Source organism: Poecilia latipinna, unplaced genomic scaffold (assembly GCF_001443285.1).
Source record: "Poecilia latipinna isolate Pla-1442-1.1 unplaced genomic scaffold, P_latipinna-1.0 Scaffold16, whole genome shotgun sequence".
Taxonomy (NCBI): domain Eukaryota; kingdom Metazoa; phylum Chordata; class Actinopteri; order Cyprinodontiformes; family Poeciliidae; genus Poecilia; species Poecilia latipinna.
Genome location: NW_015112632.1, coordinates 428288 through 441211, shown reverse-complemented (window position 1 = coordinate 441211; position 12924 = coordinate 428288). Strand labels below are relative to the sequence as shown.

The following is a 12924-nucleotide window of genomic DNA, read 5'->3' as shown; positions in this document are numbered from 1 at the left end:
TTTTATTTTTTTATTATTTTTAATATAATTATATATATTTTTTTTTTTTTTTTTTTTTTTTTTCAAAAATCTAAAAGAAGTATGTTGCAACGCCATTGTTGTTTTTTCTTATCTTTTACACCAGAAAAATACCAATGTTCGGTCTGGAGGCCATTTTCCGTAACGGCGTCCCTGTTGGTCACCTCCGGCGAGCCGACTACGGCTTTTTCATAGACAAAACTCTTGGTTATGGATACATCCGCAACCCTGATGGAGGAGTGGTGAGTTTGTTGCACGTTGTATTCCCCGTTTATTATCCAGTCTTGGTTTCTGGGATTGCTCTTGCTCCCTTAGTTTCACATTATTTCTTTTATCTCTCTTGGACCAAAGCTGATTGATTAAAAGAAAAACTTAAAATATTTAATGCTTATGTAGGACAGCATTCAGTTCAACTGAACTAAATGAGAAGTGAGTAAAGCTGAATATCTCAGCAAGGTTGTAATTATTGATAAACCATGAATGTGGAAACCTTGTAGAAAGCCTTTTATCACTGTTTCATACGAGAATGTTTCTTGAAATCTAAATTGTTATCTTAAATATTTATTAACCTAAGTATTTTCCTAAATAGATCTCGCTGGATAACCATAAATCTGACCCAGCTGATAAGTAAAAAACATATTCTCTAAAGGGCTACGATGCATTTGCTACTCTTGAAATCTTTGTTTCAATGAAGCGTTGGTATTTTCTTTGCTGCAGGCGAGTGATATTTAAGGTTTCTATATAAAAACCTGGAGTTACTCAGAGTTTTCATGTAAGAGGCAGCCAGCTGTGTTAGTTTCACTGTGTAAATGACTGAGAGACAGAGTGGGAGATCAGTAGGGAGGGCTGCTGCCGAGAGGGAAATGTGAGCTGGTCAGTGAAAATTAGCTTTCTGTGTTTCAAGGGAACTGACAGCCGAGTCACAAACGGCTTAATTGCTTTCTGCGTTCAGGACTTCCAAGCTGTTCGTTTCTGTTTGTTGTGAATCCTTTGAAATCCCTCTTTCATTCCTGCTTTCCTCAAGCCCTTTACATGTTGTTTTTTTAACCAACTAAATCTTTTTATTTCCTTCACCAGGTCAGTGCCGATTTCATTAAAACCGGAGAGTTCACGCTCGAAAGGATGGGAGTGGCGTACAAGGCCAAGGCGCACCTCAAATCTCCATTCGACCCTGAAAATAAACGGGTTAAAGGAATCTACGAGTGAGCGCCAATGTGGTTAGAGAATAATATGCAATCTGCTGCTTTTCCACATTCAGTTGCCACTACATTTGTATACCTCTGCCATTGATGGTGTTTCATAAATGTGAAGCGATAAAGTGACGTTGAAGGAGATTGAGTTTAACAATATTTGCTCATTTAAATGATTTAAATGTTCAAAATCAAAGCAGGTCCACTATTCCTTGACATGTGCTCTTATACGATTATTACCATAAAATTTCCACCAGTTCAAGACTTTTTATCAAGACAAAGTCTTTTTAGAACTAAATAAACTTCACTATCCTCTCAGCACGCAAACATAACTTACCCGAATAATTCGTTTTTGTTTTTTTTTTGTTTTTTTTTGCCAAACTAGCAATTCATTAGAGGATATTAGTCCAGATATTTATTACTTTAAAGACTCAGTTTTTAACTTTGAAAGTCTTACTTCCTGTAGCAGCTCACTTTGCACTGAGCTGTTGAACAGAATTAATTATCATGAACATAGATAGACGTGTCTGTGTTGTAAAGTTTTATGTGAAGCACTGAGAGTGTCCTTAACAAAAGAAGTCCTAAAAGGGCTCGGAAAAGAGATTATACGCGTGTGTGTGTGTGTGTGTGTGTGTGTGTGTGTGTGTGTGTGTGTGTGTGTGTGTGTGTGTGTGTGTGTGTGTGTGTGTGTGTGTGTGTGTGTGTTTTTACTCAAAGTAAATCAGATCCTGCCGCTTCCCCGATAATTGAGTATTTAATATAATTTGGCTTAAATTAAGAGCAAAGCTGTTTTTATATTTCTTTTTTTTTCATATTTTTTGATCACCAACAACTAGAGATCAAGGCTTCGTCCTGAAGGGTAAAATATTCAGCCATCTAGCAAACTGACTGTGTGTGACCTCCTGCTTCTGGCTTCAAAGTTTTATAACTGTGCCTTTGGCGCTTCATGCCCACCAAATGGCTGAGGTAGAGTGATGTTTTTTATGAGGTTAACTATTTATCATGAATATTTTTTAACATTAACGCGATAGGGGTCACAATATTCCATGAAGGCTCTTTTTGCTCCATTAGGTTTTCATAAAAGTACTTAACGGCTATGAGCTCTGCTCTTTTTCCACAGGTTAAAAAAACTCCACAGAGGCAAATAAAAATAAAAAGTAGTGCACTTTAAAAAAAAAAAAAACTTTTTCAAACATTGTTAAACCTCAGCTCTCCTAAAATCAAAGTGTTACTGTATCTTAAGTTGCAACTTTTTACTGGTAAGTCTGAGAACTGGACTTAGCATCCTGCATCTATATAGTCTACGTCAAATTACAAACAGATGAGCAAAGTAGAAATTTACATAAGAAAATGGCTGCGATATGGAAGCTTTCAGTTTTTGATATTACTCTGATCCTTTGAAATGGATGTGAAAGGGCAGAAGAGAGAATATTTCAAGGTTTTAATCTATTTCTGTTATGTTTCAATGTTCCAAGACAGAAACGAAAACAGCCATAACCCTTCAGGAATGTGCATCAGAGTTTTTAAGGTTAAAAGAATGGAGGCTGCTGCTCTGTGAGTGGCGTCGGCTTAGTTTGTTAAACTAATTGCTACAATTTAGACGTTAATTCAATTTCAAAGAATAAGAGAATTGGAGACTGACTAACATTCACGACTGCAGAATGCCGAGTTTTAACCGTGTTTGAAGAATCTCTGGTTGAGGATTCGGGGTCATTAAATTGTAGGGCTGAAGTTTCAGGCTAGCATAATAAAAACACAGCTTCAGTGACACTGACATTTTGATTACCTCATAATTAAGATTATTTTTGCCAGACAAGAATCTTCAGAAGTGGCAAATAGCCGCATCGTCGATATAAAGTTACTGAGTATGGAGTAAAAGTTGTAGGAGTAATGCTACTTTATTACATGCTCTTCGTGCTCTTTATGTAATAAATTCTTTACTCTGTAACTGAGCCTTTAAAACATAAGGTGCCCTTTAGTCACTGGAAGGGTTTATAAGTTGCTTAGCATCACTCTAGTATATCTCTCTGATGCTTGCTGCTGCACATCAAGCACAAAATGTTTACTAATTAATCGTTATTTAAAGTCAGCGCTGACTTTAAATAACAAATGAGTCATGCAAAGAGAAACAGTCAAAGTAAATTATTGATGTCAATCTAGACTTGTTACTTGTGTTGAAGAGAATTTCTTTATTAATAAAATGTGATTTTACCTAAAGCACTTTGTGCATTTTTCTTTTCAAAAACAAAACCTCCATAGGAACAATCAAATACGGAAAAGACTGGAAGGTAATCCAACATTTTACTGTAACATACAATATTTATTTATTTAACTATATGACAAATGCAACGCTTTAGTTGTAATTTAACAGAATCGTGAGAAATGGAACAAACTTTTTCTGTTAATTTTTGGATAGCTTTTATGTTTTGTTTTTGTTTTTACATTGACAGACCTCTGATGTCAAATATCTCACTGTCATTTTTCATTAGATGTAACACATGAACAACACTGCGATTAGCTTAATTAGTATGCACTAATAATAAACACAGCTGGTGGGTGTCTGCACAGGCATATAATTACAGTAAGCAGTGGATGCTATTTATCAGCTAATGTAGAGATAAAACTCGATTCAAACTAAGTCACATTTAATAATCCTCTTTAATCTCCTGTTGGTCCGCTGGTCGCTCCCTGTCCTCAAACTACTCCAGATGTTTCTGCTCAGACTGGAGCGGCGCCGGCTCAGCTGTACGACTCTGCACCTCCTTCACAGGGGTAGCGATGTTTTGGCAGGATGGAGGTGACTTCTGGCAGGGGCTGTTTTTCCCATTCACCCTGGGAGAAAAATTAATAATAGTTTTATTCAAAGGCATTTTCTTCTGTTTCTTTTCAACAAATGTCCAGATACTCCATATGTCTTCATTGGTCTTCCGTTCGGCTTCTTTATATAACACAAACAACTCTGCAGTCTTGATCACATTTAAGCACAAACATTTATAGTAAACATAATTTGCCAAGGACAATAAATGTGTAAATGTCTTCAAAAGAACAATGCAATTCAGGAAATGCAAATTAGGCAAAACCAGTTAGCGTAAAACTGCCTCTATTGTTACGTCACTGTTAGTAAAACTAGATTTTCTTTTTCAGGTTATTTAAATCAAGCACTTATTCATTCATATGTTTGAGACATTTTACTCGAGTCGCTTTTAATTTGACAACGGTTATCTTTGTCTCAATTTAAAGTTTGCTTGATGATCTGAAACGTTTTAAGTGAAGGATTCATGCCACCATGCTGAGGCAGCCCGTTGCTGTGTGCAACGCTTTGAGGCTGCTCTGAGGCCGAGCCCTTCGGCCTCCGGTTGTTTGTTAGAATAACTCTAGCCTGTACTTGCTGCATCAACTTACAAAGTTTTGCAAGCAAAAACAAACATATTGTAAAAGAAATCACTGAGGAACAATGAGAATGACTGCAAGTATAAACGCTGACTCATTTAGGGTTTTTTTTTCTTACACATTCGTTCAACAATTTATAGAGACACGTCAGTGTGAGAAGAGACCACACGCTGGGCTTGACATTAAAGGACTTTTAAAATGATAAGGTCCTGCTTTAGTAGATTTTCCATGAGGCATGGTGTTTTAGTTATATTTTCCATGACATATTCCCGTCCGTAACATTTCTCTTCTAACCACATACTTTGATAAAGCTGCCTTCGCTCCATGTCACTGAGCTGCAGAGTGACATTAAGAAAATAATTTAAATAAATTGGTTTTAAATTTGACTCCTGTTTTTACAAGCCAGAATTCCTAAATCTAGTATTCTGACGAAAGAGCATTTCTGTCCAGAAATCTTGATTAAGGTCGTCGTACCATTTGCAATCAATTTACTCACTCTCATCCCAACATCTTGGATGTTTGTGTGGGTTTATTTCTGACTGAGTCTGACTCTTCTGCAGAAATGATATCCACATTGATTTGGTTAAATTGGTAGCTCACCAGTCCATTGTAGCTTGTAAATATATGTGTATTTGATGAATGAGGGACTCACAGGAAAGAGGCGTGCAGTGGACTGATTGCAGTGCATGGAGATGGGAGCCGTGTTATAAAGAGAGTCCAGCACTTCTCCGGCAAAATCGTCCCAGTGCAGCTGAGCGTACTGATCTGTCACACCAACATCGCCACACACACACTGGTCATTTCCATGGAACCTTGATGGGAAGAGTGAGGAGAAATCGGGGAAGAAAGTCCACAAAAGAAGGAGACGAGGTATTTTAAAACGCTTATCTTTCCTTTTAGAGGATAGCAGTTTGTCGGGTTTGAAGGGGGATAAAATCCCCATTTGTTTCTCTAATTCTTCACAGATCTCGGGGACATTTTGTGCTATCCTGGTTTAATTTTCCTTCCATTTAGGCAGGGTTGAATGAAAATAGCTCAGATTAGCTATCAAACCAACAAAGTTCATGTTTTGTCCAATCTTAACAAGAACTACTGCAAAATTTCATACTTAATGTTTTTTTTTTTGCCCTTGCTTTTGATTGTGTGTTTTGTGTGTGTGATGCATTTTAATTTTTTTTTTTTTACAGATTCAAACAATGGAAAAATGCACCTAATGACCTTTTAAATGTATAAAATTCCAAAAATAGAATTAATATTTAATATGTTTGTAGAAGGAGAGAATAATTGTAAAATATTGACTTAAAGTGGAAAAAATATTTTACAGTAGATTTTAGAAAGCTGAAATTGTTTCAACCCCGGCTCTCCTCGTTTTCATTGTTCCTGCTAATCATTGACCCATTTCAGTGTTTTTAATATTAATAATTAAGCACTCCTTGAAATGTATTTTGTCAAAATTATTATAGTATTTTTATGTTTCTCATTAAAAACAGTAGAGCTGTGTAAATAGTCTGAGCTTCATATGTATGAGAAAAATATTCATTGGAATGCATTTTGTATAAAAATATATTAGTTTTGTTTTTCCTCTGAAAATAAAAGAGGAGATTGATAAACATACCAGCATTATAAAAAAACAAATATATAATTCCTGATTGATTTGAATATTTCTGACTGAAATTGGCATAAAAGACATCCAAGTTTTAGAAATTCGTAACGATTTGAAGAGTCTTTCTGCAGTACCTGTTAATGAAGCTAAAATATTTCTGCAAGTACCCTGGGTCAACGTGGCTCTTGCAGAGCTCCAGTTGAGTCCGAGGGTAGTAATGAATATAATTGACGCACATTTCCTCCATGATGCCAAAACCTCCCTGTGGAGAAAAGAGCAGAACAAAATAATGAGTGTGAGGGACATCAGAGGGGGAACTAAGGGACACAGTGTTAAAACAAGCTTTCGTTTAAAGACTGAAACTTCTCACCACTGTAGGCTTGCTCCTGTCCTCTGTGTTGTAAGTACACTTTGTAATAAGGACGTCGCCCTGCAGGACAGAACAATAATTACACAAGCAGTAGCAGCAGCCAGTTTGGGGTCAAAAAGGAATGTGTTTTGTGTATCAGAGCTTTTTGGTCAATCTTCTGGGAATTTCCCCATCACATCTTAGATTTTACAGCCTCCTTCTATTTACATTCAATTAAATGCTTCACACAGTGGTAAGATTATCTAATTAGATGTGCAAGCAAACGGGAAGGAAATATGAATAAACTTGAACCAGCTGAGTTGTAAATTGCTATTCTTAAGAATGAAATAAAAAAAAGAAAGCAGTTGAAATAGATAGATTGTTTTTCACATGTGAAATATATACACACATTTTTTTATTCAAAAATCCACAAAATGTTATACTTACTGGTAAAATATTTATCATTTTCTTCAGAACTCGGATTGTCTGCATGTAAGAAGAGAGCAAATTAAGCCGAACAAAAGGATTCATGAGTCAAAAATCAATTGTGCTTCACATTAAAAATCAGTTTGGGTATGATTGACAATTAATTAAAACAGGATGCATTTATTGTTCTTCAGAGTTAACCATACAATTCAGCATAGTATATTTGCATCATTCTGTACAAACACTTTAATTACAGAGAGGAGGAATGGCAGCCGTTTCCCTCCCCAGGACTTTTTATGCTGACAAATTTTAGAAAATGTGTTAGCTTGGCGGAGAACGTTGTTACAAAGGCCCTCATATGTCTAACGAGGCCTCAGGTTCTGAATTAACGCCACTCAACATACATTTAGATGGGTTTCACATTAGATCATATTGAGATTTTATCACATAACAGGTGACGAGAATATGTAGCATGCAAAAAGCATGCGTCTGGGCTGTAACTCAACATATTAATGCCTCTGTTTCTCACTTTAGAGCTGACAGATAAGGTTGTTGCAGCTTCAAAATTATAGTGTGTTATGAGTCCTTAAACCATGACATGAGTTATTTTGTCATCCATACCGGAAGTGGGTGGCTGTTGTGACTGTAGCTCCCCCTTTTGGTGGATGAGGAAATGGAAAACAAGCCACACTAAACCCACCACAAAAAGTCAAAATGTGGAAATGCTAGCTAACACTCTAGTAGGACAGAAATTAAAAAAAAAAAAGTGCCACCTGTGTCTTATTGGTATTTCTGTTTACAATCAAGATGTCATTAGCCTTGTAGCACAGCTAGATGCGGCAGGAAGTTTGGCAGCATTTTCAAACTACCTCAAGCTGTTGGCTGATAAATTAGTGGCTCTGTTCAAGAAAAGAAGCATTTTATTATTATTGTTATTCTGAATCAGAGATTTTGAAATAGCAGCTGTCTCCTCTGAAGCAGATTTTTGCACACAGTCACATTAGCACTCTAGCACAGCCAACTGCTGCAGGAAGTTAGCACAGTAGCAGTTTGTAACTTCCACGAATAACTGCTTAAAAAGGCTTTTCAGTGCTGGTATAGTAAAATATATATTGTGTTAATATTATTTCTTAAATTACGTTATATTGTTTTTTTTTTATTAAACAAGCCATCATAACAAGAGTTTATTAGAAAATGAGTAATAGACTGCACTCTGTTTTGTTTCAGTTTCCTGGAAGATAAAGTGGTTAAATGACGACATGATGAATAAATCTTTAAGCTTTTCTTATTTGTTAGAATAATAATGGAGAAAAGCTGTGATGTGGCACCTAGTTTGCCCACATAACACTTTCTGTTTGTAACATGGACACTTCTTTCTTCTTAACTTCTGATAAACTTTTTACTGTTTATTTGTAAATTAAGGATGATCATATTTATGAAACAAGATAAAAAGTTTTCTCATAGGGAAAAAGAGTTTTGATTTTCCTCTTGAAATTTTTTAAACAGTATTTCTGAAATCATTTAAAGTATGATTTTTTTTAAATTAATTTTCCAATCTTTTTGTTTTAGAAAAAAAAATTGCGAAGGTGCATCATTTTAGCATTGACATGGTTAGAGATGTCCTTTCTTTCACCTGGTACTCTGTACTGAAGTGTTGGTCTTCCTGTACCACGTCCAGCTCTTTCCCTCCCCTCACCAAAACTGTTCTGACCCCACGGCCAGCCAGGTGGGTGTGCAGCTGGGAGGCAAACACATAGATACCTCCCGGAGGCAAAGCCTAGAGAGACAACCGGCAGACAAATAAAAAGAGTTTTTAGGTTACCGATAAATCTCAAAGCTGAGTTTCTCAGCTTTTGAACCACTAAGCGATGAAGCTTTTATGTACGTACAGTCTGGGTGCACTTAGATGTGCAATACCCAGTGAGATAGAAGGTATGCTGCTTTGGAGGGATCGCCATGACAGGAGTGTAAACGAGGCCCAGCTCCATGATCCCTGCATCGTACCGCCTCAGGTTGTGAGTGTAATGCAGTCGTATCCCAGATGAATCATGCCTGCCTGCATTAAAAATACAGACTCATTAATGTTTCATGTGCGGTAACTGTGATACTTGAAAAATATTCCACAGGTAGAATATTTGTGCACCTTCCCAGTCTTTGAAAAATGTAAAAATGAAGATGTTTTTTTTTTTCCTTTTTGTTTTCTGTAGCAGCCTTTTGCTATTTAAGTTGTCAGTGATCATTGACTGAAAGTGTCAAATAGACACTTTGTCTGGTCTTCTATGTGTTTGGAAGCACTTATAGCTTGGACATGACAAGGAAATGCTAATTGCTAATTGTTGTTTTTAAACAAAAATGAGAAAAGTAAAAAAAAAAAAAGTCTGATCTTATAGTAAGTTAACATTTTTTAACTTACTGCAAATTTTGCAAGTCATGAATTTTAATTGAGATGCCACTTGACCAGCCCTGACAAGGTGGCCAGAAAGTCAGTTTGTGATGGAAGAAGATTCAAAGTTAATTATTTTCAGCATCAGAGCAAGCACAGAGAAGCTGTGTACACATCTCATATGTCTTCTCATGATTCTGAATGACAAACCAGCAGAAAACAGATTGTCATTGGCGCACGTACAACCTGTAATATTACATTTAGCCACACCTCTTCTGATTAAAACCGCTAGACTTTTCATAAAAGCAGAAACATGTTTCAAATTATTCATATCAAGGAACATGAGAATATTAATGTGAAATACACAGATACTTCACATCCAGATACATATTTGCAAAAGTCAAATCAGCTGATCTATTTTTTCTTAGAAGAATATGTCTGCCATTGGCAGTACATCCAGTTCAGTTAAGTATTGATGTGTGTACCAGATATAAGGAGAGGGTTGTGGTAATGGACTTCCAGGCGAAGAAACCTTGAGGAACCAGGTCCACCTATGGCCAGGCCTGCATCGGGAGGATAGTAAAAAGCCTGCAAGCACGGGAACACATGAAATATAAGATTCATGAGAAAAACCACAGCAGGAGTTTGCGTAGTGCAGTGGCTAATTGGACGACTTACAATTTACAGTTCATTTACCAACTGTGTTAGAATTACACTCATGTTTTATAGTAATCAAGATTTTCCCTTAAAAATAAAATACTTTTTAAATGTTTTACATGAATAAATTAGTCTCTAGTATCTGAAAGGTAACAGAAAAATTAGAATTTGCTACCCTGCAAAGAAAAGTTGCACATCAGATAACTTTACTTGTGTTTTTGAACCTATCAAACAATTTGAAATCCTATGCTGGCGTGTAAAGTGTATTTTTCTAAAAAAAAAAAAAAAAAACATTTTAAACTTGCTCTTCCACTGTTTCAAAAGGACAGTTCTCCATAATTTAGTTCTCCCCCTTTTTTTTCAGCTGCTTTACAAGGCTTCAATACCCTCTTCTTTCAGTGCACTGCCTAGGAGGATAAAACAACACTATAAGAAGGTGATGAAAGAGGCCTGAATATTTCCAACCTAATCTTGTCTTCACAGCTCACAGAAGGCATCCTGCTTGTTTTTGTTTAGCTGGCAGATAATCCAATCGGAGAGGGGCCAGGCTTGCTTGCGATACAGTGGGAAGCGGTACAGAGAAATATGGTGACAGCCTCGCTGTTCCCTGTCCTCTTTGCTTTATGTGGAGAGCGGGCTGCTTTACTTACTCAGCCGCTGCTTTGTTACCCTATGGCCTTGTACTCTACTTCTGTGGAGTCGAAAGTTTGTCATTTGGACAAAATCTGCAGTTAATCCCAATTTTTTCCCCCCCACACTGTAGATTATCAGTTTTAAGGCCAATATTTAACCTGAGCAACATGTTTCCTCAGACAGGAAGTCATATTAATATTTTGGAGTTTCAATCTTATAGAGACTCTGTGGAGGAAGCTGAAAATTAGGGTGACGCCAAGGAGGCCTTCAAACCTGAAAGACTCAGCGCTCATCACCAAAACCAAATAATTAAAATTCATGGATTATTGAGAAGGTTGTAAATAAACATTTTGTTTGTTTATTCAAGTTGTACAAGACAAAGTTTACTCTGGCCAGGACGTCTTATCTGTCAGAAGAAACTCAGGAATTATCTCCATATTTTTTCACCACAGCCATTGTAATTACCGACTAATCCCACAATAGATATCAACAGAACATGCGAGATAAAAACTATTGGGGCACAGAAAAAAGAATGGCATTATTCTTCCCAGCTGATTATTCAAATGTAACATGCGGTTCTGCAAGTTCTAGTCTTCTATTTTTGCAGTAAAGGTAATAAAAACAAAAAAAGTAATTTTGTGCCAGTGGCACAAAAAAACCGTTTCAAAACTAGTTGAAAAAACATGAATCTAATTTTAAGGACCCATTATATATATATATATATATATATATATGACATTTTTTTTTGTATCGCCTCTGAAACGTCTCATTTAGATGCATTCATGAAGGGTTTTCATTTGCTGTTTTTTTGTGGGTGTATTTTTCTCTTTTCATGTATGCAAGTTTATAAATATTTGTGTGCTTCCCACATACAGACTGTCTCTTAATAGAAGTGATGTGTGTGGGAACATCTTTACAGAATATTAAAGCCTGCAGCTCCAAGTTTTAATATTACTCGCGTGGGAGCTTTTGTTTGTCTCTTAAAATAGGTGCAAGGTCTGGACTTAGCCAAGTTCGTCCCAGTGCTCCGTTTCAATTAGATGTTCTGTATTTACATTAAACCAGGGGTCTATTTACAGTTATACTGCTCTATATATTTGGTGTTTGCATATTTAAATCATTTTTTATTAACTGATGACATTTAACCCAATTGTCACATCCTTTAATTGACATTTGAGTGTCCTGGCTTGTCTTGGATTATTTGTCATGGATGTTATTGTGGAAAGGTCCCATTCACATTATGGAAATGACTTGCCATCATACCTCGGCCCCCATTGCCCACGCAGCCAGCACATGGCGGCAGAGGTTGAGCTTTTTGGGTTTCATCTTGTCGTCACAGGAGCCGCTGTACTGTGGTAGCTCCCGCAGATCTGGTGCACACTCAAACACTTCGATGTGATGCACGATGGCTTCGTTACCTGGAGTTATCACAGACTCATACTGGAGGAAATAGTAAAAAAGCAAACAGTTTTTTAAATATTTATTCATTCAAGTATTGATAAAAAAAAAAAAAGACCAAATGCGAAGTATTTATTATTTGAAATATCCTTATACCATGACAATGTGGTTCTTGGACATGTCATCAGGCAACTTCTGGATGTAGCACCAGTAGGTAGTTTCTTGGTTTGGTATGATGACATTTGGAGCAAGAACATCCATTGTCTTCACCTCTGGAGGCAGAGTGGGAGACGGCATGTCAGGGCGAAGCATCAACACTCTCTGCACCCCCATGTGGATTCTGGATAGGTTCAGATCTCCAAGAGAGGCAAGTGGTTGATCCAACAAGCCATAGATGACGTGCACGGTTCCTTCCTGATAAGTCAGAGGAGAAAGGTTTTAAACAACTACAAAGTTAAATATGGGAGGCTGATGCACACAGACACACACACAGGAAATAAAAGAACAACTCAATAATAATCTCTTTTCTTACCTCTATGACGTAGTCTCTGGGATCACAGGTACTAAAAGGTCTTTTGAAGAGCAAGTAAAATCCATCAGCTTTCTGTTTAGCTTCAATCAGCTCGTAGTCTTGTTGGCTATCCAGTGACACACGGCCTTTGCTGTCACTCCATGCGTCCTGTAGGAGATAATGAGGTGAAACAGGACCACCTGAACACTTCAATCTTTAATTACAGTACTTTGAAACAGCATCATTTAAAGGAAGGAGAATGGAAATATATACAATACAATTTCAATGTAGTTTGGATTTGTATTCATCCTCTTATACTTTGCCACCCCTGCAGTAAGTTAAATCCAGTGCAACCAACTGTCTTTA

General features: G+C 36.8%; 2 protein-coding genes across 5 annotated transcripts in view; one reads left to right on the top strand and one right to left on the bottom strand.

Annotated features, from left to right (window-relative positions):
* sardh (sarcosine dehydrogenase) overlaps positions 1-2352 on the top strand; it is a 29722-nt gene extending 27370 nt beyond the window's left edge. For both annotated transcript variants that reach the window (XM_015033890.1, XM_015033895.1), the window contains exons 21-22: positions 125-260; positions 1096-2352. In XM_015033890.1, coding sequence (XP_014889376.1) covers positions 125-260; positions 1096-1224 — 265 coding nt within the window. In that variant the 3' untranslated portion in view covers positions 1225-2352. The remainder of the gene's footprint in view (positions 1-124; positions 261-1095) is intronic.
* A 31-nt stretch (positions 2353-2383) lies between these two features.
* The window catches only part of dbh (dopamine beta-hydroxylase (dopamine beta-monooxygenase)), an 18558-nt gene continuing 8017 nt past the window's right edge, over positions 2384-12924 (bottom strand). The window contains exons 2-12 of one of the 3 annotated variants that reach the window (XM_015033922.1): positions 12580-12726; positions 12204-12461; positions 11913-12089; positions 9845-9947; positions 8866-9032; positions 8610-8753; positions 6998-7036; positions 6572-6631; positions 6336-6463; positions 5251-5410; positions 2384-4040 (exon numbers count right to left, since the gene is read on the bottom strand). In XM_015033922.1, coding sequence (XP_014889408.1) covers positions 3948-4040; positions 5251-5410; positions 6336-6463; positions 6572-6631; positions 6998-7036; positions 8610-8753; positions 8866-9032; positions 9845-9947; positions 11913-12089; positions 12204-12461; positions 12580-12726 — 1476 coding nt within the window. In that variant the 3' untranslated portion in view covers positions 2384-3947. The remainder of the gene's footprint in view (positions 4041-5250; positions 5411-6335; positions 6464-6571; positions 6632-6997; positions 7037-8609; positions 8754-8865; positions 9033-9844; positions 9948-11912; positions 12090-12203; positions 12462-12579; positions 12727-12924) is intronic. The other 2 variants (XM_015033930.1, XM_015033938.1) reach the window with 2 other exon arrangements.